This window comes from Colletotrichum orchidophilum (genome assembly GCF_001831195.1).
Source record: "Colletotrichum orchidophilum strain IMI 309357 chromosome Unknown Scaffold_28.1, whole genome shotgun sequence".
Classification (NCBI taxonomy): Eukaryota; Fungi; Ascomycota; class Sordariomycetes; order Glomerellales; family Glomerellaceae; genus Colletotrichum; species Colletotrichum orchidophilum.
This window is the reverse complement of record NW_019172984.1, coordinates 205,804-217,871: the sequence shown is the minus strand read 5'-3', so window position 1 is coordinate 217,871 and position 12,068 is coordinate 205,804. Positions and strand designations below refer to the sequence as shown.

Here is a 12,068-nt window from a genome sequence, read left to right as displayed (position 1 = left end):
AGATGTTCACCAGAATCATAGACACATCAATTGACCTGAATCTGACGTTGTTGATCAACAGCCGCTCTAACGTTTAGACTTACATCACTGGAGGCTTGCATTCTTGCGGTGTAAAATAAAATTATCTCCCAGCTGTCGAGGAGTCCAAATAAACTCTAGTCAATAACGGCAATCGACCTATCGATGCTTAAACCAAGCCAAGTTCTAAAACTAAACAACAAAACTCCTTTACAGCGGCTGTCTGTCAACATTGCCAGCTGAACGGTTGATACCGTTGCCCCAAACTTCGCGCAGTCTCGATAAAATTGCCAAGCTCCGTGCACAAAAGCCAAATAATTCACAAGGCAGATATCTGCCAAATGGAGCCTCACAACTCCTTACGTCCGGCAAATCATGCTGCTTGGCCCGCCGTGGCAGCCAGGACAGCTAGCTGCCTGCGTCTCTGCTTCTCAGCCCACTCTCGGCTCGCTTGCCTGGAGCGTTCCGCAGCTTGCTCGCGGGCCATCTTAGCATTCCACTCGCGTTCGCGGCGCTCCCGCTCCTTGTCTTCGATGTAAGAGTTGTCGCGGTGGAAGATTTCGCGACCCTTGACTTTTTGTTGCTCAATTTCCTCGACGGATAGCGCGCTTCGCTTGCTGCTCATGCTGCCCGTAGATGTAGATGTAGTACGGCTGAGCTGAGTTTCCGGACCGGCTTGTGAGGTACCTCTGCCGCGAGCCTGTGGTGACCTCGTGGAACTTGACCTCGCAAGTGTACGAGGGGTGCCCACAATTGTTGAGCGCTTTGACGGGCTTTCCATGTCGCTGGCCTCGGATCCCTTGTTCTGGCGAGCTCGACTAGCCACAGTTTCCCGAGGTTGCGCAGCGGAACCAAGCCTCGCCTTGATAGGACTCGCTTTGAACTCGCGACGCCTTCGCTCATCCTCTTCTTGTTTTTGGAGACGGGCATCTCGTTCCTCCCTCTTGCGCCTGGAAATCGCCTCGCCAGGTAGCTCAAAGTTGGGCCGGGTCGGGGCCTTGAGTGATCTAGTTCGCTGGGGGACTGCCGCAGCGGCTTTCTCCTGGGCCTGTTGAGCCAGGCGATTTTCGCGCTGCTCCTTGATACGGCGAGCAACGGCCTCTCCTGGCAGCTCAAACGAGGGCTTCGTAGGTGCCTTTTTGGATTTGGCAGGCGGCTTGGGGGGCAGCAGACTGGTTGGACGAGCCACAGCAGGCCTTCTAGCAAGGGCCTGTCCGGGTGATCCATTTTGGGTGTCGCTATCAAAGTTAACAGAATTCCTCTGGCTTGCGCGTGCCTGGGATGATGTTCTTGCTGCAGCGCCAATTGATTGGGTGCGCTTCAGTGTCGAGGCGGGCCGCTTGAAGACCGTTTCGTTTGTGGAGGCTGTAGTGGTAGACTCATCGGTCATAGATTGAATTCGTCGCGACTTGCTTGGTGTCGCCAAGCGTGTATTTATGGCCTCCAATTCCTCCTCGAGTTTATCAATGGCTTCCACGGAGTCCTCAATTCGAGACCGCGAGCTGCTTGAGGTCGACCTGGAAGGAGTGCGGGGAACGTCGTCCATCGGGCCGCTGCTCTCGTCTGTAGACGAGAAGGAAACTACTCGGTCCTTGGGGTGGCTGACGTGATCCAAAGAGGACTCCTTGGAATGGCTCTGATCAACGACGGATACAGTTATGGCAGATTTTGTCATGGAATTTTCTTGTCCAGCAGGCGCTGGAGAAACATGCCGAACAAGTGGTTCTGCAACAGCCATGTTGTCCTCGTTTTCTGAAGATGAATACGACGCACTCCAAGTTTCTTCGTCAGTTATCAGAGGTGTAGCTAGAAGTTTGAAGGCATTAGCCGGTTTGCGCTGACTGCAGAAAGCTTCCTCAGTGCGGTCGGCCGGGACCAAGACGTTGCAGCCATAGTCTAGCATGGAGTCTCCTCGTCCACGGAGCGCATTGTCGCGCTTAGCCGAGCCGTCTGGGTTCGGAATCGAAAGTACATAGTCATACTGACCTGCCCTGTGCCGTGCGATGGACGTCTCGATGTTAGAATCGATGTCAGGATGGTGGCGTTCGAGGCCAGTTGCGCGTAGGACTAATATGGTTAGTTGAAAAACCACATGGCAATAATCAGATGAGCGAACCTTGAGAAGAGAAGTCGGATCTGTTGGCTTCAAGTGAATTCGACGACAGACGGGGGGAAGTAGGTACGGCAGCACGTGTTTCAGTTGACGACGGGATACCCTCGTCTTCTTTGGTCTCTTGAGGTAGGTCGGCAGGGAATGGTCCTTGCGTAGGGCTAGTCACGGTCGAGTTTCCGTCACAGATTTCAACTTCTTCCCTGATGTGTTGAAGGGTTGGGAAGGTTTTGTTGTCAATGGACGATCGAGTCAAGCGGCGTCGCGCAGGTTGCAGCAGTGATCTTTCGGCGCGGTTTTTTTTAGGACTGTAAATATGTAGTTCCTTGAGTTTGTCGGTTAAAGAGTCGATGAACTCCGACGTTCTTTGGCGGCTGTTAGTGTCACAATCTTCGAGAGCAGCGAGGTGGGTGGAGGTGTGAGCGCCGATTGCGTCGGATGAGGCATGGTGGCTGAGACCAGAGGTGTCCTCGAGGATACCGAAGCCGTGGCCTACGGTCTTGGATCGAGAGAGGCGACCCATTATGCTCTACAATCTCCGATGCCGACCTGAACCCAGACAGGGAACCGCCGCCGACCCCAGACAAATTGAAAGACAACGGGCCGCAAAACGTAGGAGACAGTGGACTGTTTGGGATTGGCGAGCAATTTCGCTTGGGACCAGCCGGGATACGTGCAATATGGCGGGGTTATTGGCTGCAACTCTACTTCGTACACGGTACTCTGTATTGGCCGTATGATTCTGGTTCAAGACAAAGTCTGGAGAGGGCTGAAGGTGTCCAAAAAGAAGAGCTCTTCGAAAATAATGGACTAAAGTGTTTGGCGCTTGGAGATGGAAGCGGAGTGGAAGCAAGACAAACAGAGTGACGTGGAAGAGATGGATTTCTAACCTGGCAGCCACCGAGATGACAGGAAATTGGCTTCAATTTGATCTTTCCCCTACATGTTAGTTTCCTGCCACCAGAGCCACCAACCAACAGCCACCGGGCACGGGCGCGGCAGGTTCGATAGGTCTGTCCCCAAGAGCCAAGGGCCTTCGGGCTTGCGGGTAGCCACGAGGGCGAAGCACCTCCCGTTTCGCTGCATCTGCTCTATGGCAACGTGTGAGATGACTAAGAGACGCGTTCCGATTCAGGTCGCGTCCTTCCCGTCCGTTCGGGACCCCGCACCTCACCCGTCAGTTAGTGTTTGTTGACTTGGGTGGAGCTTCCCTGCCCAATCCAGCGTCGGCATCAAACTGCCCGAGGAGGACACACTTTGTGTAGCCCTCCGCCAATACTTGGGCTTGCAACAGATTGGAAGGTTCCGACAACGATGCGAGGTTCCGTCTCGTTCTGGCCCGTTCCCCAGTGATGGCTTCCCCTCTTTCTGCATCTGCGAGGAACCTCAACAGCCTGGTCGCGCATGCTGACCAGACACGCTGGTATAGTCAGCGACCAAAAAAGTAACCCCCGTTCGTAATCCGTCGCATCTAAAGGCATATTTTGCTTTCCGGGCCAAAGATCCGTTTCATGCGATGCTCTTCATGGCGTAGCCAAGCTGCTCTCTATATTCTCTGCTGCGTTTTCAGCCTGCGCCTGGAGCGTCGGAGCATGCTCTGTCGGAATGCGAACCAGTGTCTGCGGCAGAGACATGCTGGATTCCTCCGATTTCAACGTTTCTTCTTGCGGAGGCGTCTTGGCAAGTTGGGCTGCACGTTTATTGTCAGTCGCAATCGTGTGTACTGCATGCAGCTTTGACCTACCGGATGCCATATTGATGGCGCGCAGCACGTTATGCCAGTTGCTAATAACCATCGCAATCGCTGTCATCCATCAGCCTGGCTTCTCATTATGGTCCCTCGGTGGGTCGTGCTGACCTTCTGTGCCATCAGAAAGCGTCGACAGCTTTTGCTCCAGTGCTTCCATCTGGCCGGCAACGGCAGCGCTGAGGTCCCGCAGATCCTTCAAGTGCTCCAGCTCTGCCTTCTTCTCTGCGATGCGTGCGACCAGCATGGGCGACGGGCCTGTAGAAGCGTTTTGCGACCCCGCGCCGGGGAGTCGAGTCGAGAGGGATCGGGTTGGGAAGGACATCTTTCTAGATAGTAGACGAGTCTATGAGGTCGGCTTCCTGAAAAAGTTGTCGTGGTCTGCGTTCGAGTCGGGAATAGCTAAAATGAAAGTTATGGCGGGGTAGGGACTTAATCAGAAAGCTGAGCTGAAAGCGATCAGCAGGTCACAGAAACCGTCAAAGGTAGGCTGATGAAAGTGCACATGAAAAGGATGCGGCAGGCGGTGGAGAGCTGGACCCATCCGAATGCGCCCCCAGCAACCTCCTCTTCCCTGCACGATTGTTGACGCTAGTCTCAATTAGGGCGAGTGTAAATAAATGACAGTTCGGTAAATTTTCTCCCTCCCCCCGACCCCATCGTCACTGTCCCAGCCACCTTCTTGTCGTGCTTCGCCGAGCTGACTCCCTCATTCCTCAATTTTGGTCTCATCGCGCGTTGGCTTTTTTTACTTCTCCAGAATGCACCATGGCCCGACTAAACGAACCACCCGTATCTACAGATAGCATTGACACGCGTATGTTCACTTTCTCGCCTTCACTTCTTCATCTCCGTCGACTAACTTGTGTTATTGTAGTACGTAGGAAGCTTTTGCGCCAAAACAGAGACCTTGCCAGAGCCAACGCCGTCCACTTGAACCGCATCCACAACCTCGAAGCAGACTATTCTCGATCTCTATCAGAAAACCTCCAGTTGAATGGCCGAATTATCGAGTTAGAGAAGGAGCTCGAGGACAGCAATGCTCGGAGGATAGCAGACCACGCCCTGGACATCAGGTCCAGGCTCGAATCTCAGTTGATGGACTGCATGTCGCTGCTTTCCAGCCTCGGCCAGGAGCCTCCCACTAAAAGGCACGCGAGCCCTCGAGGCAGAAGGATTTCCAGAGCAAGTTTGCCGCGTGGCAGTCCTCCGCAGAGGCGGCCGCCACGCGAGCCAGTGAAGGATACAGAGGCTCGGGCGCTGCAGGAGGGTCGTTTGCCTCCTATTGCAGAGAATAAGTCATTGACCAGGGCAACAATGGAGTAAGTCAGCCGCAATAGTTGTTGATCAGCTTGTGATGTTAACATACCACAGCCGTGAGCAGATCCTTGCTCTATGCTCGGAAGCCGCCGACACAACAGACACGACAGACATTGCCGATACCACCGACTCCCCCGAACTTGGTCCGCCACCAATGTCCCGATTCGTCGATACAGACTCCGTCGATATCGGATCCCCTCGTCAAGCCCTGGGTGCCGCAGAACCGCAGGCGGCTACTGAGGGCTCGCCGGTGCAATCGCCATCACTAGCGCCAGTAATAACCCCGGCACCAGCCTCCCGAACAACGCAGAAACCCGAGAGGAATATTATTGTGCGACCCGATAATGCAACAAAGACTGAAGACGCTAGACCTGATGCCAAGCGGCCACCCAAGGAGACTCCCATCTTACCCCCGATGCCTCAGACCATCGTCAAGGCTGGGTCGAAAAGAAAGCACAGCATGGGAGACGACCTAAGCAAAATCACCAAATCACCAACTGAGCCCTCGAAGTCGAAAGAGCCGGAACAACGCCCTCTTGAGGCACGCGAACAACCTAGCGGACAGACCTTGAAGGAACTCGCCAACAGACGCCGTGAAGCTAGAGAACGGATGTCGGCACCAGTCAATTCGAGAAAGCCTTTGTCGGCCAAGAGCACGAATGACGACATGGCATCTCCTGTGAAGAGCGCCAAGGACGCAGCAAATGACCCTAAGATCGCTTCTGAGAAGCCGAAGCCGCGCGCAGCAAGCCAGCGGGCTGCGCAGAAGATCAGAGAGGCCGAGGCCGAAGCCAGGTCCGAGCCTGAGCACGTCGAAATGATTGTTGCCGCTGCTCCATCACCGGTGCCTGCTCTTAACGTTTTGCCAAGCACAGAGACCGTACCCATTGAAGCCGGCCTCCTATCGCCGGCATCCCCTGAGCCAGCGTCTAGAACGAGCCTGCCGAGTGTTCGTGATACGCCCCCGCCCAACGACATCTCTTCTCAGGGTGAAACATCCCGGCCAAGCAGGCGGGCACGAGCTTCTGTCAGCTATGCAGAGCCGAATTTGCGTGACAAAATGCGACGCCCTACGAAGGAACTATATGACGCCGTTACTGGCCAAACGAGGTATCTGCAGCGCAGCGGCAGCGCCAGTTCGGATCCGTCTGCGGCGGACACGGCACCAATAATCAAACGCGAATCTAGCGACGATGCTACTTGGAAACAGATCGCGGCCGCTGCGTCGCCATCCGCGATTGTCCGGCAAAGTCAGAAGAGCCCCCACAAACCTGTTGACAATCCGACATCGCCGGAACAGTGGCTCGGCGTGACGAAGCCACTTCGTAAGAAAAGGTCGTCTTCCATGATGTCGGGCTCAACAAGCGAAAGCGAAGGACAGAGGCCCTTTCAACAAAACCCTGGCGGCTCTGCTTCCTTGGAGAAGACCGCTAACAGTCGACCGGCGCCGTCGCCCGAGTGCGAGGCTGATCCTTACGAATTTCCCGCCTCGACCCCAGGTAGCGATACGCCCCGTATTGCCGAAGCGAAGGACCTCACTCTGCCAGCGCGCCAGTCCAAGTCTTCGAGACGAGCATCTTCTGCTATGAGAGAGGACTTCACAGTTGATGGGGCAGACGGGAGCCAGAGACCCAAATCCAGCGGGCCCAGAAAGAGAGCGTCGATGGTCTTGCCCAAAAGGAATCGCGCAGAAGCAGAAGGCCTCGAGGATAGTAGCTTTGAGAGTGTGGAGAGCAGCGACTTTCAGGAAACAAGTTCGAAAGTCTCAATGCGGAGAAGGAGCATGATGTTGTAATGACCACCCTATGATGGACTGACGGCTAGCACTGGTGTTTTTGGAGTTGGATACGTTCTCAAATACCATTCTCCTTGTTTCGTTCATGTTTCTGGGGAGGCTCCCAGAATGGTTGTTGCTGTGTGGATACCACAGGGGACCCGCGATTGGGTTAATCGTGGAAATAGAGGAGCACTGCGAGCATGAGGCCCTAGAGAATGGCCGGCTGAAACTTATATTATTATCATGATCATCATTTGCCTACGATGGTGTGGTCTTGAATCATGACAAACCAGTCGATCATGGCTGAATCTTCCACTTTTTCGCAAATGCCCACGTCCTTGATTAAACGCACTCTCATCATTCCGCCGTCATTTATGCTGCAGCCGATGGCTCCACGGGTTTCGTGTATGTGACCTTTTCTACAGCAACATTTTCATTGCCTTTGTCATCTTTCCGTAGTTGGTATACGTATAGAGTGAGCGAGATTCCTTGCACCTGCAGTATGGTCAGCAAAAGTACGACAGGCGGCCCATCCTGTAGAATATGATTCTCCTAGCTAGTGACATTGGGCACACTTACGTCCATCAAGCAGAAACTCGGGACGGGCTCCTCTCCATCCTTGCCCCAGCCTGCGGTGAAAGCGCCTGTGGCACTACCGGGGTTGACAAAGAACTTGTCCATATATTCAAAGGCATCGAATTTGTGGGTGCCGCCCCAGCAAAGGACGTCGACGTCGAGCTTGTTGGCCTCGGCGAGGAGGAGGTCGGGCTCGTTGGAGACGAGGGTGAAGCCCTCGAGGAAGCCGATGCGCAGGGAGCCGTGGGTGACGACCTGGGTGAGGGGTAGGCTGGTAGCCTCGACGTCGAAACGGCCTTTGACGATCTTGAGGTCCGGCGCGATGGTGCGGAGGTACTCGTACGTATGCTTGTCGGTCAGGTTGCCCAGGCATAAGGTCTGGCCGATCTTTCCTGGGGCGAGGAGCTTCTTGAACTGTGTTGGAGAACGAGTGTGTTAGCTGCTGAAGGCATTGCGGAGGAGCACCGGCAGGGATGTGTACTTTTGGGGGAATGTCGAGGGCGCGATCTGGGATGTGCAGGTCGCCAATGACTAGAATTAAGAACGCCATGTTTGCGCGGAATGTTAAGGTGGTGGTGGGTGATGCAGCCTAAGAGGTGGTGATGGGAGCGCCGGGGATTCAGGAGCTTGCCTCCTTAGAGTTGCGCGGCCGATGGGAGGTCCGCGGGCCGGGGCGATTCCGGCGTAGGGTGCGCGTGGATCGCTCAAATGATGCGGTAATGAGCTACGCGACTCCAAAGACGAGATCTCGAATTGTTCGCTCGTTTGTTCGACGTAGTAGTCGTTGATAAGGTAGCTAAGCTGTATATGCTCTGCGTATGTAGCTCACAATGTACCGCCGCTGTGGCCGCTTTCCCAGCCTCAGTTGCAACGTTCAAGTGGGGCTGGTGGTGTAGGTCAAGCCACCGTCCACTGCGGAATCTTCCACTATGTGTGGCTCAACAAGTTTGTCCTCAACTTGGGAAAGCGCCGATGTCGTCCGGTGTCGTCCCCCGAGTTCGGGACCTTCTCATCCCATCCAGTCAACACATCCGTAATTACTTAGGTGCTCATCAGGACTCGGAGCTCTCCACTTTCCGACGCCAGGACACCGGTGAGAGACAACGGCACTCTCCTAGCTCGGACTTGAATGCCGAGTTTCCTCCCTGTCTTCCTTGTGCTGCTTGACAAGAGTTTCCAAACGCGAACTTGTCTGTCCCTCCACGCTCCCTAGTGTGCTCCAGAAAAGCCCCCCAAAGCCCAGCCACTTTTTAGAGGCGGGGACACAGCAGCCAGACAGACAGCAGCATTGTCGTCTAACATAATTAAAAAGAAGAAAAAAAGGCAAGGATTACTCCATGACATTGCGTACTCTGATGCTTATAATTTACCCAATGTAGTCTAAGCAAGGGTCCTCAGAAGCCTTCGGCCCCTGTATCCGCTCCTTTAAAGTCGTTCTTGGCCTACTCTTCCTAGACTTGGCCTCCCCGCGACGGGACTGATCCGAGCAAAATCGTAAGAGTCCTTACAACTCTTTGTTCCTAGACCAATTGCGTCCTCCGTCCGATAAAGACTATCGGCTTACCTTCCGAGGTGTGAATGACGCATAGGCGCACATGCACGTTCCCCTAAGGCGGCTCCAGCTCCCTCTCCGCACGTTGGCGAAGCAGGGGAGAATGCCCCTCCACAACCTCAGCAACCCCTCATCAGCTCGGGTATCTCTCATCTCGAGACACCTGCGACCATCGGAACCTGCGACGACTACATCAAAGGCTGTAAGTCCACCTCTTTTTGACCTACCTAGATCAACTCCCGAATGATGACCCAACCTTTTTTCTCACACCCATAACATACAACAGGTACGACCAGTTTCCACAATGTCTTCTCAACCACCTCACTCGACCCTCCTCATCCCCGGGCCCATCGAATTCGACGATGCCGTCCTCCAGGCCATGAGCCACTACAGGTCTGAACTCCATCCCGGAATATCTTCCGTCTACAGCGGATGCCCTCCTGGTCTAACTAGGGCACCACGCTGACTTGCGCCTGTCTGCAGTGAGAGCCATGTCGGTCCCGGTTTCGTAAATACCTTTGGTGAGGCGCTGTCCATGCTGCGCCAGCTCTTCATCACCAAGGACCCCTCAGCGCAACCCTTTGTCATCTCTGGCTCCGGTACCCTCGGCTGGGACTTGGTCGCCGCAAACCTCGTCGAGGCCGGCGAGGATGTCCTCGTCCTCGCCACTGGCTACTTCAGCAACGGTTTCACGGACTGCTTCAAGACCTACGGTGCCAACGTCACCGAGCTGAGAGCCCCTGTCGGATCCCGCCCCCAGCTCCCCGAGATCGAGAAGGCCTTGTCCGAGAAGAAGTACAAGGTCCTGACCGTCACTCACGTCGACACTTCGACCGCTGTGTTGAGCGAGCTCAAGGAGTTGACCGCCCTGGTCAAGAAGGTCTCCCCCGAGACCCTCGTCATCGTCGACGGCGTATGCAGTGTCGGTGTCGAGGAGATACAGTTTGACGAGTGGAAGCTCGACGGTGTCATCACGGCCAGCCAGAAGGCCATTGGCGTCCCCGCCGGTCTGTCGATTTCCATGTTCAGCGGCGCGGCTATGAAGGCATTTGCCCAGCGCAAGACCCCTCCTGCGTCGTACTTTGCTTCCTTCAAGAACTGGACCCCTGGTAGGTATCGCGGCGCAATCAGAACAGGAGACTGGATCGCTAATCAAGTATAGTGATGCAAAACTACGAGGCAAAGAAGCCCTCCTACTTCGCGACGCCCTCTCCCCAGCTGATCCACGCCCTCCACACCGGTCTCACCCAGATTCTCTCGAAGCCCCTGTCCGAGCGGTTTGCCAGGCACAAGGAGGTCTCCGACAAGGTCAAGAAGGCCGTCGCGGACCTGGGACTCAAGCAGGTCGCCGCCAACCCTGATGACCAGGCCCACGGCATGACTGCTATTTATCTCCCCGAGAGCGTCAAGGCGACCGACGTCCTGCCTAGCCTCGCCAAGAAGGGCATCATCTTTGCCGGCGGTATTCACAAGGAGATTGCGCCCAAGTACATCCGTTTCGGACACATGGGCGTCAGTGTGACGGACCCCAACCGAAAGGATATCGACAACGCGATCAAGGCTTTGCAAGACAGTTTGTTTGAGGTTGGCTACCAAAAGGAGTAGACAAGGGTGTATAGACTGTCATTTGTTCACTAGATCTGACATGGCATCTTTAATCACAGTGTGAGAAAATTCAAAGCTCAAACAAATTCCTAGAAGTCACAAGGACGGAAAGCCATGGCAAGTGGCGCTTAATGTGATTATTCGATGAAAGTCAAACCGTGATGGTAACAATTCGTTCTGCTTGGCCGCAGGGGGTTTCGGGTCAGGCGCGCGGTATTGATGTCAGCCACCTTGTCAACTTGTTTACCTGTCAGGCTACAATGAGGCGGGATCATCTTATCCGGTCAAAGAGTGGTCCCCAGATGGCATGGTCAACGAGTCAATGAACTGGTGCAGCTCAGTGTTGCCGATTCAGCTCTTCTTCTTCTTCTTGAATAAATGATCAGTCTCATCGAGTCTCTGGAAAACGGCCTCTGAGCTTTGCCAGGTTTTTTCCCCTTCTCAAAAGATGAGGAAACATTGATGATGCGTTGCAAAAATATAATCTGTCGGACACATTGCCGTCTAATTCTCCGAAGTGAAGAGATACTGTGTAAAGATACTGTAAGGGAGGTGGGGTGAGGGGACTGAAGGCGGCGGGAAATCTGCGTGACTTGTATCGGTGTTTGAACTGACTGGGTGGCCAACCTGGGAGGCAAACCAACAGATGGGCGACTGGAAGAGAAGCCCGAGGCCGTGCGCCCCTGCAATTTCATACGCGCTTCCGCCGATGGAGATGAGGTGAGGAGGTGCCGATAAGGTGAGGTGTCGGTGTAGACATGACACCGATGACGCGCATCGGTGGACTGTCAAAATGGCAGTAGCTGTCACGCTGCGTGGTTGCTAGGTGAGGCTGGGCCTGACAGGGTTCAAAGCGCCAGGTGATTGCTGGTGGAAAAGAGGGGTGCTGTGCAGCAACGCAGCAACATCGACACCTCAAGTAAGTAAGGTAAGGTACCTAAGGTAGGCAGACTGGAGGGATGGAAACACAAGTCTTCCACTGAAGAAACGAAGTGAGGTATATGGGTCTGAGGGCTGGCCCATGCCCAAACTTCGCAGCTGCCCTGTAGTAATTAATTACCTTAGACAAGGTGACTTGTAAATTGGAGACTAAAAGGTCGGTAAGGGAGAGACCAATACTGACCGTAAGGCAGGTCGCTAAGGTACCGTGGGCGTGGGAAGGTATCGCTACCTGTGGCTGGTGGAGTTAGCGGGCGGCTGACAAAATTGGTTGCCCCCCGCCATCCGCCTCTTTTGCTCTCTCGATAACCAACCTATCCTGTCCTTCACGCCCGGCAGACTTTCCTCACCTCCCACCCCTCTGCCGCTTTCCTTCTCTCTTCCAATTGCACAAATCTTGCTCGCGAACAACAAACGACCTCGT

The 12,068-nt window shown here is 54.6% G+C and overlaps 5 protein-coding genes across 5 annotated transcripts; 2 read left to right on the top strand and 3 right to left on the bottom strand.

Moving 5' to 3' along the window:
• Window positions 1-391: 391 nt before the first annotated feature.
• On the bottom strand, window positions 392-2,651 carry CORC01_04345 (uncharacterized protein; the record flags this gene model as incomplete). Its single annotated transcript, XM_022615993.1, has 2 exons — window positions 392-2,085; window positions 2,135-2,651. 2 exons carry the CDS (start codon window positions 2,649-2,651, stop codon window positions 392-394), a joined length of 2,211 nt encoding a protein of 736 aa, XP_022477508.1.
• Window positions 2,652-3,651: 1,000 nt separating this feature from the next.
• Window positions 3,652-4,200, bottom strand: CORC01_04344 (DASH complex subunit Dad2; the record flags this gene model as incomplete). The annotated part of the gene is made up of 3 exons (XM_022615992.1): window positions 3,652-3,818; window positions 3,873-3,932; window positions 3,987-4,200. The coding sequence occupies 3 exons, from the start codon at window positions 4,198-4,200 to the stop codon at window positions 3,652-3,654; spliced, it is 441 nt and encodes a 146-aa protein (XP_022477507.1).
• A 443-nt stretch (window positions 4,201-4,643) lies between these two features.
• Window positions 4,644-6,990, top strand: CORC01_04343 (shugoshin; the record flags this gene model as incomplete). The annotated part of the gene is made up of 3 exons (XM_022615991.1): window positions 4,644-4,692; window positions 4,753-5,197; window positions 5,250-6,990. 3 exons carry the CDS (start codon window positions 4,644-4,646, stop codon window positions 6,988-6,990), a joined length of 2,235 nt encoding a protein of 744 aa, XP_022477506.1.
• Window positions 6,991-7,344: 354 nt separating this feature from the next.
• CORC01_04342 (MJ0936 family phosphodiesterase) lies at window positions 7,345-8,098 on the bottom strand (the record flags this gene model as incomplete). The annotated part of the gene is made up of 3 exons (XM_022615990.1): window positions 7,345-7,467; window positions 7,552-7,962; window positions 8,030-8,098. 3 exons carry the CDS (start codon window positions 8,096-8,098, stop codon window positions 7,345-7,347), a joined length of 603 nt encoding a protein of 200 aa, XP_022477505.1.
• Window positions 8,099-9,404: 1,306 nt separating this feature from the next.
• CORC01_04341 (alanine-glyoxylate aminotransferase) lies at window positions 9,405-10,705 on the top strand (the record flags this gene model as incomplete). Its single annotated transcript, XM_022615989.1, has 3 exons — window positions 9,405-9,493; window positions 9,584-10,209; window positions 10,263-10,705. 3 exons carry the CDS (start codon window positions 9,405-9,407, stop codon window positions 10,703-10,705), a joined length of 1,158 nt encoding a protein of 385 aa, XP_022477504.1.
• Between the last annotated feature and the right edge of the window lie 1,363 nt (window positions 10,706-12,068).